At 39.1% G+C, this 15,241-nt stretch overlaps 1 protein-coding gene across 1 annotated transcript in view; it reads left to right on the forward strand.

Moving 5' to 3' along the window:
* Nucleotides 1-8,188, forward strand: part of LOC118406502 (CUB and sushi domain-containing protein 1-like) — a 26,860-nt gene extending 18,672 nt beyond the window's left edge. Inside the window, exons 7-16 of the mRNA XM_035806562.1 lie at nt 426-596; nt 1,047-1,193; nt 1,370-1,453; nt 2,463-2,633; nt 4,185-4,355; nt 5,219-5,389; nt 5,717-5,887; nt 6,619-6,789; nt 7,466-7,636; nt 7,986-8,188. Of these exons, the coding sequence (XP_035662455.1) occupies nt 426-596; nt 1,047-1,193; nt 1,370-1,453; nt 2,463-2,633; nt 4,185-4,355; nt 5,219-5,389; nt 5,717-5,887; nt 6,619-6,789; nt 7,466-7,636; nt 7,986-8,188 (1,631 nt within the window). The remainder of the gene's footprint in view (nt 1-425; nt 597-1,046; nt 1,194-1,369; nt 1,454-2,462; nt 2,634-4,184; nt 4,356-5,218; nt 5,390-5,716; nt 5,888-6,618; nt 6,790-7,465; nt 7,637-7,985) is intronic.
* The last annotated feature ends 7,053 nt before the right edge of the window (nt 8,189-15,241 follow it).

The raw sequence follows: 15,241 nt of genomic DNA on the forward strand, positions 1-15,241 counted from the left end.
CATCGCAATGATATAGGAGTCATATTTTGCCTGCAAACGAATCGCCTTTACAACCATACATAGAAATTAATCTGTTCTGCTCTGAATTTAGTATTCCTTCTTTCTTCAATAGCCGTGCCATGCCCGGTGCTCACAGCTCCTGTGAATGGTGCAATGACTGGATCCCATTTCTACCAAGACGTGGCAGCGTTTACGTGCAATTCTGGATACGAGCTTGTAGGGATTTCTTCGTTAACTTGCCAAGCAGATGCCACATGGGATGGAGCCGTACCAACATGCACACGTATGGCTCGAGCCATATTTTCGAATTTTTATTACCACTTTTCAAATTTTCTTGCCCATAGCGCAAAGGCAAAGCAAATCATCTTTGTTGGCTGTTGCGGAGATAACACTAAAATTTTATTTCTTTTGTTCATTATTCCTAGGCGTGGAGTGCCCGCTTCTCACAGCTCCTACAAACGGAGTGATGACTGGATCAAATTTCTATCAAGACGTGGCATCGTTTACGTGCGATTCTGGATACTACCTTGACGGAAACTCTGCAATAAATTGCCAAGCTGACGCCACGTGGAGTGGGGCCGTCCCAACATGTCCACGTATGTCTTTATTTGGCCTTGATGAGTAGTACTTTCAATTTAGCTTGTCGATCTTTTAGTTTTCAAAGCAAACGAAATCGCTGTATTTTTGTGTTGATGTTGCTGAAAATATTGATGTTTCTAAAAGTCCCACTTTTTATTTGATAGCCAAGGAGTGCCCGCTGCTGACACCTCCTGTTAACGGTGCATTGACTGGGTCCAATTTCTATCAAGACGTCGCATCTTTCACATGCGATTCTGGATATTACCTTGTGGGAAATACTGCAATAAGTTGCCAAGCTGACGCCACATGGAGTGGAACCGTCCCAACATGTCCACGTATGACCTAGATTACCTTCAAGGATTACCAATTATCATCTGATTTTTCGGTCTGTCAATTTCTAAATCGAATGAATTTTTTTTTTGGAGAAAGGCAGCTTTAAAATTATTTTTTTCTTCTTTATTCAACAGCCGTGCCATGCCCGGTGCTGACAGCCCCTGTAAACGGTGCAATGACTGGCTCCCATTTCTACCAAGACGTGGCAGCGTTCACCTGCGATTCTGGATACTACCTTGACGGAAACTCTGCAATAACTTGCCAAGCTGACGCTACTTGGAGTGGGGCCGTCCCAACATGCCCACGTATGAATTGAATTATTTGAATTATTTCAAAGACTGTCACTCTCAATTTGATTTGTCTGTCTTTCAATTTTCCAAGAAAATAAAAGTTGATGCCACATGGGATTTTTGTTGAAGAAACTGCTCTGAAATTTTATTTTTGTTTGACTTAATAGCCAAGGAGTGCCCGCTTCTGACAGCACCTTCAAACGGTGCAATGACTGGGACCAACTTCTACCAAGACGTGGTTGAGTTCACATGTAATGCTGGATACGATCTTGTAGGAAATTTTACATTAACTTGCCAAGCTGATGCCACATGGAATGGAACTGCACCAACATGCACACGTATGATCACAATTACCCTTTGATAATTATTTTACATAGTAATTTCTACCAAATATCCGCTAGATGGATTGCTTTTATGCATTTTTTGGTGGCAATTTGTGACACAACCTAAAAAGGATTAGATGATGAGTCGCCAGGTGACTTGCTTTGGTACGGCAGCGGTAATGTAAATCGTATTATGTTTTCATATTTATGCAACATTTTTCGTTTGTCACATAAACTGCTCTAAAATTTCTTTCTTTCTTTCGTTATTCAATAGGTAAGGAGTGTCCGATTTTGACCCCGCCTGTAAACGGAGCATTGACTGGATCCCATTTTTACCAAGACGTGGCATCGTTCACCTGTGATTCTGGATACTATCTTGACAGAAACTCTGCAATAACTTGCCAGGCTGACGCTACTTGGAGTGGGACCGTCCCAATATGTCCACGTATGCATTCATGGAGTATTATTAATCGAGGATTGATTATCATCTGTCTTTCAATTTCTAAACCTAACGAAATCGTCATTTTTTTTGTGAAAGACAGCACTAAAATTATTATTTTTTCTATATACAATAGCCGTGCCATGCCCGATTTTGACAGCTCCTACAAACGGCGCAATGAATGGATCCCATTTTTATCAAGATGTGGCATCGTTTACGTGTGATTCCGGATACTACCGTGACGGAAACTCTGCAATAACTTGCCAAGCTGACGCTACATGGAGTGGGGCCGTCCCAACATGCCCACGTATGTCTTGAAATATTTCGAAAAATGTTTGCTTTCAACTTGATTTGTCGGACTACCAGTTTTCCAAGAAAATCGTCGTCTTATTTTTTTTGGCGACACCTCAGGCGAGAGCCAAATTGTTCTATATTATTGCTGTTGTTGTTTTTGTTGAAGAAACTTCTTTGAAATTTTATTCTTTATTTATCCTATAGCCAAGGAGTGCCCTCTTCTGACAGCACCTTCAAACGGTGCAATGACTGGAACCAACTTCTACCAAGACGTGGTTGAGTTCACGTGTAATGCTGGATACGATCTTGTAGGAATTTCTGCATTAACTTGCCAAGCTGATGCCACATGGAACGGAACTGCACCAACATGCACACGTATGTTTAAGCTATCATTAAATGAGTATTTTTACCTTCGCCAAGAAGGTTATGTTTTGGGTAATGTTTGTATGTATGTATCTGTAATTGTAGAAGACTAGCATAGCTCGAGAACGCCTGGATGAATTGTATTCAATTTGATATTTGTTATGTGGGTAGGTCTTGATGGGACCTTGAAACGATTAGATTTTGGCCCTAGCGGCCTGTTAATATACTGCAGGAGAACTTCCGAGTTTGATATTTGTAGTTCTGAGCATGCTGCGGCTATGATATCTGAGTGATAGACAGCTCTTGATGCCGACAGCAAGTGGTATAGGTCTAGGCCCCTAGTTATATTTACTGTAGAAAGGTAAGGAGACAAAATTATTTGGTGAATTTGTGACGTTGTCAATGAAACTAATCTACTATTTCATTCAAACATTATTCTATAGGTAAGGAGTGCCCACTTCTAACCGCCCCTGTGAACGGCGCAATGACTGGGGCCAATTTTTACCAAGACGTGACAGAGTTCACCTGTGACACTGGACACTATCTTGTAGGACTTTATGCAATAACTTGCCAAGCTGACGCCACTTGGAGTGGAACCGTCCCAACATGTCCACGTACGGCTCAAACTATCTATGAAAATTACTTTCCATTTGAAGTTTTGGTCTTTCAATTTTTAAAGCAAATGAACTCTTCTCGTTTTCTTGTTGTTGACTTTCTTGAAATTTTATTACACTTTATCTAATAGGCAAAGAGTGTCCGCTACTGGAAGCTCCTGTAAACGGTGCAGTGACGGGGTCCAATTTCTATCAAGACGTGGCAGGATTCTCGTGCAACTCTGGATATTTTCTTCTTGGAAATTCTGCATTAACTTGTCAATCTGACGCTACTTGGAGTGGGGCCATTCCAACATGTCCACGTATGATTTAGATTATTTCAACAACTGTTACTTTCATGATATAAGTTTCTTTAAATTTCAATTCATATTTTTTCATTCAATTTCTTTCCAAATTACCAATTTTCCTTTCTTTAATTTGTCGAAGAGACTGTTTGGAAACTGTCTTCGTACTTAATTTGATAGGCAAGGAGTGTCCACTGCTAACACCACCAACATATGGTGCACTGACTGGCTCCAATTTGTACCAAGATGTGGTGGGCTTCTCGTGTGGTTCTGGTTACAACCTTGTAGGAAATTCTACAGTAACTTGCCAAGCTGACGCCACATGGACTGGGGCCGTCCCAACGTGCACACGTACGCTTCAAATTTTATTTTATGAGTATATTTTCATTATTCTTTATTTGAGTTGCTGATTCCTTACAAAGTAAAATTAAGCCTATTCATATAGTAAGGTTTTTTGGGGCACAACCAGGGAGTACTTACTTCCAACGTTTTGATGTCTATCAGACACCATCATATCGAAACGTCAACAGTACCCTGCTCCCTGGTTGTGCCTAAAGGACCTTACTGTATGAATAATTGCCAACCTGAAGAAATTATTTACGGATGCAAAATTAAACATTTTTTGTCGAAGAGATTGCTCTGAAATTCTATTCTTACACATTTAGCTGTGGAGTGTCCAGTGCTGACAGCTCCTGTGAACGGTTCAATCAGTGGATCCAATTTCTACCAAGACTGGGTACAGTTCTGGTGTATTCCTGGATACGAGATTGAAGGAAGTTCGACCTTAGCGTGCCAAGTTGATGCCACGTGGAGTGGGTCCGTCCCGATGTGCAAACGTAGGAACATTATTTTAATTTAATTAATTGAGATTGCAGACATGCAATTGCAGACAAGGCAAACCCATGCAGCTTAGCTGACATTGTGTGCCAACACATGCAACACAGTCATACATTTACACTTCTCATAAAATACACATGATTAACTCAAATGGTGAATTCATACTTCAAATGAAACAACATGAATAAGCTATAAGCCAAAAGACAAACCTTCTTGAGTAGAGCATAACTTAAACTTGACATATTTGATATGTAGATTTGGAACTGGGGGATCAGAGGTCCACATACAAGTAATTATGAAGTAACGGATTGGAAGCTACAGTACAGATTGGTCTGAGTGATTAACTGGAGAACCGTTTTGTGGAAGAAGACGTGGTTTCAAGGGCAGAAAATACTTTTTATTTGCACAGTTTTTACATCCTGGTTGCCCTTGCAGTAAAATAGACTCAGACGATCTTGTGTGAGCTGTTCGACAGTTTGCTGAGATTGTATGTCTTTTCGAGTTATCAATTCAATTTAAGACACGTTAGCCTTGGTTGCCAACGGCGATATATAAACCTATTTATTTCTTACCTAGGCGTGCAGTGTCCACTGTTGACAGCTCCAGGAAATGGTGAAATGACTGGTTCTAATCTCTACGAAGACTTGGTGAAATTTACGTGCAATTCTGGACATACTCTTGTTGGAAGTTCTGCACTAGAATGCCAAGCTGACGCCACATGGAATGGAACCACCCCAACGTGCACACGTAGGATAGATCATTTTTCTTTGCAATGTGGTATATTTTGTCATTTGATTCTTAATTTTATGATAAATACTCATCTTTTATGCTGTATTGAAAACATTTTTTCAATCTTCTCCAGGTGTACAGTGCCCTCTGCTGGAAGCTCCGGCAAATGGTGTAAAGACTGGTTCCAATTTCTATCAAGACGTGGTAACATTCACATGCTACACTGGATACGACCTGGTTGGAACTTCTAGCTTAACATGCCTTGCTGATGCCACATGGAATGGAAACGTCTCAACATGCACACGTAGGATACAACAAGTTTTTATAGTCATAACTTGAAAGTTCATCTGTGTTGGTAGAAGTCATTCTTGAAATAGTTGAATTATTGTAATTTCCAACACAAAAACTGGACTCACCCAATAATCCACTTCTCACTGAGTCACGTGTGCTATCTGCATAACGTAACGTCACGACAGCAGTGAATTGTTCATTCCTTGACAAAGACTAATTAATTTTTGTGTTGGAAATTACAGATCAATTACTTCAAGTTTTTATAGTGTTTTTCCAACCCTTTGTAGATTCAATTGTAACTTTCTAAAACATAATTTCCTACTACATTTTCTTCTTTTAGGCGTGCAGTGTCCACTGTTGACAGCTCCTGTGAACGGTGTAATGTCTGGCAACAATTTCTTCCAAGACATCGTAAGGTTCACGTGCGATGCTGGATACGACCGTGTCGGAACCTCCAGCTTGACCTGCCAAGCTGACCACACATGGAACGGGATGGTTCCAACCTGCACACGTAGGTTATAAACTCAAGGTGGTATCTCACTGCACTTGGGGTACCGGTGCGGCACTGCGGGTCTGAAAGATACTAAACGAATTTCAGAGATAAAGAACGTTTTGAATGTCTTTCGTTTTGTGTATTTTGTTGTCTTCTAATTCATACGTTTACGCAATACGTATTACGCAATACGTATTACGCAATATTCAAATCATTTTAAAAAAAATTTAAAAGTGAGTCGCGAATGAGTGAACGAACCGAGCAGTGCCGCACCGGTGCCCCAAGTGCAGCGAGATACTAACTCTAGACTCCGCTGAAACATTCAATCAAAAGTAGTAAACATAACGCAATAATTTGAAAAATGCACATTTCATACATCATGCAAAATCTACCATGATATAAAAATGGGACAAGGGAAATGGGACAAGGGTGCTTGTGTCACGTGGGGGTGGTCTTGATGACGGTAAGCATCTCTAATGTTTTCCGAATTGTCGAATTACGTTTGTTATTCACGATGTATACTAACATGTTAAAAATATGCAATAAATCAAAATGAGGATAGTGTTACGAGAAATGTCCGTAATAAATGTATGCAAATACTATTTACGGTACCGATGCAACATACAACAGTATTTATGACGTCACTACTTATGACGTCATCAAAAACTTTTTTGAGGATGATTTGTCCACGTAGTCATATATGAAATTAAATCTTTGTCAATTTTTAAATATGTTTGTTACCCTATCAGGCGTGCAGTGTCCACTGTTGACGGCTCCTGAGAACGGTGGAATGACTGGCCAACATTTCTACCAGGACGTGATACAGTTCACGTGCCATACTGGATACGAGCTTATTGGGAGTTCCAACCTGACATGTGGAGCGGACCGCACCTGGGATGGGATCGCCCCTTCCTGTACACGTAGGGAACACACATGTTTATCTCCATGAAAAATTGAAATATAGTTTAGGACTTTAGGGTGTGTCTATCTATATTTGTAGTGTTTGCCATTGTAGGGCTTAAATACCTGTCATATAATTATGTAGTTTGTGGCTGGGTGTAAAGGTGCTATAATTCTTCTAGATGTTAAATGATTCTAAAATCACCATTGTGACCAGTGTAAGTTATCTAAATGCATACATACATAAGCAAGTATAGATTATGTAAATGTGGAAACCATTTGCATAATCAGACTAAATCATGGAGATATGAGGTCTCCGACCTCTTGTTTTGCTTAGTATTTGTTTGTTTGAACCTTTGTTTATTCACGAAAGCTGAAATCGGTCTGCAGGCCGCTATTCATTGAGGTCAGGAGGAAAAAAGCAAGGGTTAGACAAAGTGTGCTACAGAGATACAGTTTGCATCACAAGTCCTAGAGAGTCTTATAAGTCTATATACACAATTTTTTACAAACATGGTACAAAATGCAGACTAGTTTCTCAAGTGTTATATCTATTTTCCCAAATATGAGCACACATAGTAGAGTTTGTGCTCAAAGATGTTCACTTTTTACTATTGTGAATGATCTTCTATTTTATTATATATATTAGACACAAATTTATGCATTTCTAACGTTATCCTATTTTGACTTTGATAGGCATTGAGTGTCCAGTCCTAATAGCTCCTGTGAACGGTGGAATGACCGGCTTCAATTTCTTCCAAGACGTTGTGGTGTTCTCTTGTGATTCTGGATACGACCTTGTTGGAACCGTCAGTTTGACTTGCCAGGCTGATCGCACGTGGGACGGGGTTGCCCCAACGTGCACTCGTAAGTTTACAATTTAGCCTTGTCCATGCACACAATCCAGGCCGACAAACGTTTATGCGATGTCTAACCAAATCATTTGACAATATCTAAACTATTGTGCATGTACCAAACTTAATTACAATTTTGTTAAGTTAAGTAAGTTAAGTATTAGTACAATGATAACTGTAAATGATGATGAATGAATTGATGGATAAACGAAGGAAGGAAGGAAGGAAGGACATTTTATTAACATGTATACAAATAGCCATTAGATATCTGAGGCTATTTAAACTGAACTTTGAAGTTTGGGAAGTCTGTCTCATCTAGATTGACACAGATTCAATATCATCCAATATTTCTATTATATTAGGTGTGCAATGTCCTATGCTGTCGTCTCCCTTAAATGGTGATTTGACCGGCCCCAACTTCTACATGGATACTGTGCTGTTCACCTGTAACTTAGGATATGAGCTGATCGGACATTCCAGTTCCACCTGTCAAGCAGATCAGTCATGGAACAAAAACGTTCCCTCATGTAACGGTAGGGTATTCACCAACATTGCAGTAAGATAGGACATAGAAATTTTCTCTTACACAACCAGTTTATCTCACCTGCTGACGTTTCGATGTCTGTCAGACATCTTCCTCAGAGCTTCTTACTGGAGTTCTGCTTCTCGTCGCTATATGTAGTCGATGAAGGTTGTGTAAGAGAAAATTCCTATGTCCTATGATCCACCAACCTGATGAAATTATTTTCGGAATGCAGTAAGATATTTCAAGACCTATTAGCCGACTCATTCTCTCGAAGGCCCACATACTTTTGTTGCTTCTGTTGTGGACATTGTTGTGGTTTGAGTACCAAGCCGATAGATTGGAGCAAAATGAACTGGTAAGAGCTTTTGGACACCTAGCAGTTTGTTTGGTAACTACAGGTGTAAAGAACCGTTGACTCCAGGACAACTTTTTAACCATTATTTCAGATGTATACCTGTTATTGAAAATAGCCGTCATACAAACGTTTAACACTCAAATATGTAGAAATCGCAGCCCTTAACGTATTTGTAATAGTTTAATTTGAAGCTTATTTTAGCATGGAGTCGAAAGGCTTGTCATTTGTAACTCGATTCTTCTTCTTTTTTTACCGTGACTGTAGACGTTAATGAGTGTTCATCTGCAAATGGTGGTTGTGACCATGCGTGTACCAACACGATTGGGTCGTTTGAATGTTCCTGCGTAGCTGGCTACAACTTAAATGCAGACGACATTTCTTGTGATGGTAAGGCTATGTATTATTCATATATCCTTAGGTTTGTTTCATGCATGTAAATACACATCAAATATCAAAACTTCTAAAAACTTCTGGTGACAATGATCATTGACTACGTTGCACGAAAGTACTTTTTATACCAAAGCCTACTAAAATTTATAAAAACCTCATCTGGTATCTCGCGCTATGTGTAGCTAGTTTAATACAGATGACTAGATTTATTGGAGATGAATAATTCGTTTCGTCATTTTGTTAAAACAAATAAAATGAATAAACATTATGATAGTAGTAAGACCAAGACAAGTAGCTTCTACCTTACTGACGATGATCAGTACAAATTAACTATTTGCAATACCCAGCTCAAATATTTGAACTTGTGTTCATTTCCTCCAGACATCGATGAATGTACCATTGCAAACGGTGGGTGTCAGCAAAATTGCAACAACCTCATGGGAAGCTTCATGTGCTCCTGTGGGACTGGCTACAGGTTAAATGACGATGGGGCTACATGTGACGGTTAGTAACTCTTTATTTAAATTGATGTAATTTCTTCCAATACTTGAAACACTAGCGTTACCTTTATCCGCGGGGTAACCTATATCCATTGTTTTTCAAAACAGCGCATTTAGGAATATCAAGTCGACGGATCGGACGGTTGTTTCAAATTGTAATATTTTCAAAATATAGCTGTTCGAACTCACATTTCGTCGGCATGATAGCCCAAAACTGACTGATTTTGAAAGCAACTAATATAGGTTACCCTGCGCATAAACGTGAACTTGCGTTACTGATTTGGAGAAGATTATTGTCACCATGAATACTTTCATGGCCATGCCTTCAGCTAAGGGTTTTTGATTGTTTGCTCCAGCCACTGCAAAAGCATTTTTTTTACAATATTAAAAAAAAGGATCCCCTAGCTACAGTGAAACCTGTTCAACGCAAATGTTGTAACTTAACTGTATAATATGTCTATGTATGCAAGTTAATCAGAATCTTTGTACGCGCAGATACGGACGAATGTTTTACTGCAAATGGAGGCTGTGATCAGACTTGTTCCAACACCGTCGGTAGTTTCTTTTGTTCTTGTGGAGCCGGCTATAGCTTGAACATCAATGGATTTGTCTGCGACGGTATGCACAATTTCAATTGTCTTTACATTGCAATGGGCAACCATATTTGAGAATTATTTTTTCGGAGTTTATGTTACACTATGTAATTTGCTTTGTTTGACTTTTTATACGAACGTTGGGTCAGATTTTGCTTCTTTTGTCCCTCTTATTTTGGTTTGGTTTGGTTTGGTTTGATTAGGATCTCCATTAGTGACTCATACGTCACTATTCTTCCTGGAGTATGTAAATTTATTTATTTATTTGTTCAGCTGTTTACAAGTACAAGCAGCCAGGCTTGCCCAACTAGCCAGGGACTATTGTCAAGGGCTAACCCTGGGAGGAAAATTACATGTTACATATCATATACAATCACTAACATTAGCTACGAAACAATAATAGCTACAAATTTACATCATATATTACATGTATACAATCTGTACACGCTAAAAGTCACATATCATGAGGTTCTTACATTAAGCAACAGAGAATGGATCTCCGAGGGAGAACCAGGCTTTGGCTTTGAAGGATAATAATGTGGTAGCTGAGTATGTAAATCACCTTGAGTTGCGGCTATAGGAAACGGAGTTTCGTCAGGCCCCTCATGCCCTGGCCTTTCATGTCTGTCTGTTGGTCTCTCATCTATCACTCTTTGTCCTCTACTGAGGAATGCCATAAAAGTCATCACGTGGCACAAAAAGCAACGATTTCCCCCACGATTTTACAGACTTCCATGATATTTATTTATCTGTTCCATACAGACGTCGACGAATGCTCCACAACCAATGGCGGCTGTCAGCACATATGTAGTAATTCCATCGGAGGTGTTTTGTGCTCTTGCCAGAATGGCTATCGCCTTAACAGCAATGGGCTGACTTGTGATGGTGTGTGTTCTCCTCATTACATTACTTTGTACAAGTACACATATTGTAATTCCTTGGATACAATCGTAGTATTTCAAACTGAATGTTACTTTTCCATACCATACCTAGGTAAGCTATGTAATCCATGTCTAAGAGTTATACAATATCTACTTATTCTTCACAAACTTTAAAATTAAAATTCAACTCTACACAATTGATACCAATATCGTTATCAATCCGATTAATTTGATTTATAGATCATCTTCATTATTGATTAACTTAGAGTTAATATCAAACACTTTTAGATTAATCGACTGGAATATTCGACACTATTTTACCTTTTAACAAATGGTCCACAGGCACGCTAAAAAGATGAAATTATTGTCATGTTGAATTGAAATTCAAACAACGGAAACCAGCCTTTAACGATATATGTACTTTTATTCACAAACACAGACGTGGATGAATGTGCTGTTGAAAATGGCGGCTGTGAGCAGACTTGCACCAATAATATCCCGGGTTTTCAATGTTCCTGTGGTGGTGGCTACAGCCTGAATGGTGATGGGTTTTCATGTGACGGTAGGTATTGGCAAAATATTTCTTTTCTTGTTTGTTCAAAAGGCACTTCATTTAATGCATTTCCATATCATGCCCCTCGTCCTCCTCTCTATCTGTATTATGAATAAACTTGTAGTGCTACTTTAAAGATGATGTTATAGAGGTCAATGCCCTTATATGTTATTATCATTACATGTTATGCAAATTTTATCTGTTAACTATATGTTTCTCCAATCTAACAAAATGCAATTTCGATTAAAATTAACTGGACATTTGGGGATAAACATTGCCGAAATATGCAGTCGAAGCGTAATGATGACAATATATAATACTAACTAAAATACGTCTGACTGTAACGTCATTCACATTCGTAAATTTTACACTACAGATATAAATGAATGCGCCTCTGCAAACGGTGGCTGTGAGCAAACTTGTATGAACAACGTTGGTAGTTTCCAGTGTTCTTGCGTCGACGGTTACAACTTAAATCTCGATGGGCTTGCATGTGACGGTATGTATATTTCATTTATTTTCTATTTTAAAATTTCTGCAAAAATTTAATCCTTATACGGCAATATCACAGCAAAGATGGTCAAAAACTCGAACGGGAACCCTATAGATGCGGTTCATCTCAATTTACGCAGCTACGCATAGCTTAACTTTCGGTGGACTCGGTATAATTTTTTTTTTTAATTATACAGACATAGATGAATGCTCCATTGCAAACGGTGGCTGTGACCAGACTTGCAACAACTCAGTTGGGAGTTTCCAGTGTTTATGTGGAACCGGCTACACCTCAAATGACAACGGTGTTTCTTGTGACGGTAAGACTAAGAACCTTCCAGTGACTTGTTGCCATAAAAGAAGCTAAGATGTTCCAAAAAGTACTTACTCAAGCAACAGGATATGGTTTTGGAAACGGTCAGACGTTTCAACTACTATCCAGTAGTTTTCGTCAATGACACTGAAGAGATCTTGTTGGAGAGAGTTCATATATCCTAGCTGTTAATTGATATGTAAAAGAGATCTAGTTGAAGAACAGATTTATCATAACTATCAATCAATATGCGAAATGGATGGAAGACAAACGTCTGACCGTTTCCAGTTGCTTGATTAAATACTTTTTGGCGTATCTTATTATCTGCAGGGATGTCTAACCTACAACGACGGAGCTTAGATGTTGTTTCCATGCAATTGTTAGCCTGTCAATGTTAGGAACTCCGTGTTAGCAAGTAAATGACATTTAGCATATTTGTTTCGTTCCATGTTCAAATTGCTTATCGTTAGATATCGACGAATGCGGCACAGCAAATGGAGGCTGCGAGCAGAATTGCAGCAACACCGTAGGAAGTTTCCAATGCATCTGTGACAATGGCTACGTTTTGAATGCAAACGGCTTTACATGTGATGGTAAGAAACCTTTGTTTTCTTATCTTATAATTTTTGAACCAGATGTCGATTGCTTTGGTGCTTGGTATATTGAGTATGTACTGTACGAGATAAATTAAGTTGCGAACGAGATAGGATGTGTTTAAATGGATAATATGGCACTCCAGAATTTGGACAAAAATCGTATTGTATTCTTAGGTGCATGTTGAAAGATTAACCGAACACTATGTTTGTTTCTGCTTATTTTGATTTCATAGATGATTCCCACGACAATACGCACACCAAATGTAATTTGTTCTCACTTTTGTTTCTTTGCAGATGTAAACGAATGCAATACTGCAAATGGTGGCTGTTCTGAGATTTGTAACAACACCATCGGTAGTTTTGAATGCTTCTGTCGAGCAGGATATATGCTCAATGCAGACGGATTTGGCTGTGATGGTAAGCATTGTTTCAGCTAGTTACGTCGTTGTGACATTTTTTTCTGGTTCAATACCATTCATTTCTACCATTCAACTTTGCATTTCTTTCTTTCTTTAGATATTAATGAATGTGACACTTCAAACGGAGGCTGTGGGCAGTTCTGTAACAACAGTGTTGGCAACTTCAGCTGCTACTGTGCGACTGGGTACAGTTTGAATGTGGACCGAGCTGCATGTGACGGTAAGAGTTGTTTGTTGCGGACAATTCAAGAAGCTGCTAGCACAGCATGACAAATTTTCAGAATGCCATAATCACTTTAGTAGATTGTGGGTTAGAGTTTGCATTAGAAAAGCGCGCTAAATGGCGGTTAATATTGTTTAAAAGGATGTTCGAAATTGAATTTAAGTGAAAAAATTGGTCTCTGGCAGAAATACATCTGTACGCGTAGAAACATGGTTTCATTGCTCTGTTGCAAATCAGCAAGAAAATATAGCAATTATATGTAGTGATCCAGAAGTTGCAATGATATCGTATTACCAGGAAATGCTCTTGCCTTACAGGATTCGATCCGGTTACGCTTCTCATGTGCACGACCGTAACGACTACTTCAATATCTATTACTTGGATTGAGCCAAATTCGGACATAACAGGATACAGTATTATCTACATACCTACACAGGGTAAGTGTGGACCAAGTTTCATAAAAAAAAACATTTTTTTCATCGTTTCAGCAATACATACAGTGTTGATAATGGAATGAATTAGAATCAAATAGGCTCCACTTTGCTTTAAATTCGTCATAGTAGAATCTTTATTTCATTTTCCAGGATTCTATCAGCCATCCCCGAAGACATCTTTCCGTGGCCCTGGCGACACCAATGCTACAATAAACGGCTTGTTCAGTGGAGTGCAGTACTCCCTCACTGTTCGTGCATTGGGACTGTGGAATGACAGCGCAAGCGCCAGCATAGAATGTATAACTGGTGAGTGAAGAATACATTTTGTTTGTTCATGATTTTGAAAATAACAGTCGTGTTTCTTTATTTCTTTAAGATATTGATGAATAAGTATATGAATTTAATGTTAGAAGCATAAAATTAACTTGTATAGCTTTAGTATTCTAGCCTATTTTTGTCAAATCAAAAAACAATTTCATTCTTAATTGCAACTGAAGGGCTCTCACAAATGAAATAAAAACTAATATCATTCTTTATTGCATTTGAAGGGCTCCCACCTCCAACCAACATCAGCTTTAGCCTGACTAGCAGTGAGTCGATCACCGTTCATTGGTCCCAACCTGCTCGGACACTGGTGCTTGGCTACAGGGTGTCGCTGACAGACACGGAAACTACGTCCATAACGTCTTCATGGCATCTTCCCCAGTCAGCTACCTCTGCTACCTTCACTTCTCTAGTTCCTGCCACAGAGTATGTGGTGGCACTAAGCTGTGTCAGTGCGTTCTTCGAGGGACCACAGAGAGCCGTAACAATAGTAACAGGTAAATCACTAATTCTAAATTACCAATTTTCAATGTTTTTTTTTTATAATCCACTTTTTTTTCAAATTTTCTTTTTCATGTCAAAAAGCAGTTACTCAAACAACTGGATATGATTTTGGATTTCTTTCCAAAATCATATCCAGTTGCTTGAGTAACTACTTTTTGGCATGTCTTATTACCTGGATGACTAACCTTCATTGGCGCTTTTTCTGTCATATTTGATAACTCCGTTTACTCCTAATATCTTGATGCAAAGAAATTGCTTGCAAGTGTGCTATAACGGCAACTTTACACACGTGTACCGTTTACTACAACTTGTCATGAACACGACTTCTAACTGCTTGTGACGTTCAACCCTCAGAGACCGACCCTCCATTGCGTCTATTCGTCGACGACGTACGTTACAGCAGTTTGGCCCTGTTTTGGACCCCGCCAGTTGCCACGCTCACTGGATACGAGCTGACGTTCGGCAGCACAGATCGACAAAGGAAACGAAGATCCGCAACAAGTTCTGTCACTCTT

The sequence above is a fragment of the Branchiostoma floridae genome, chromosome 19 (genome assembly GCF_000003815.2).
Source record: "Branchiostoma floridae strain S238N-H82 chromosome 19, Bfl_VNyyK, whole genome shotgun sequence".
NCBI lineage: Eukaryota > Metazoa > Chordata > Leptocardii > Amphioxiformes > Branchiostomatidae > Branchiostoma > Branchiostoma floridae.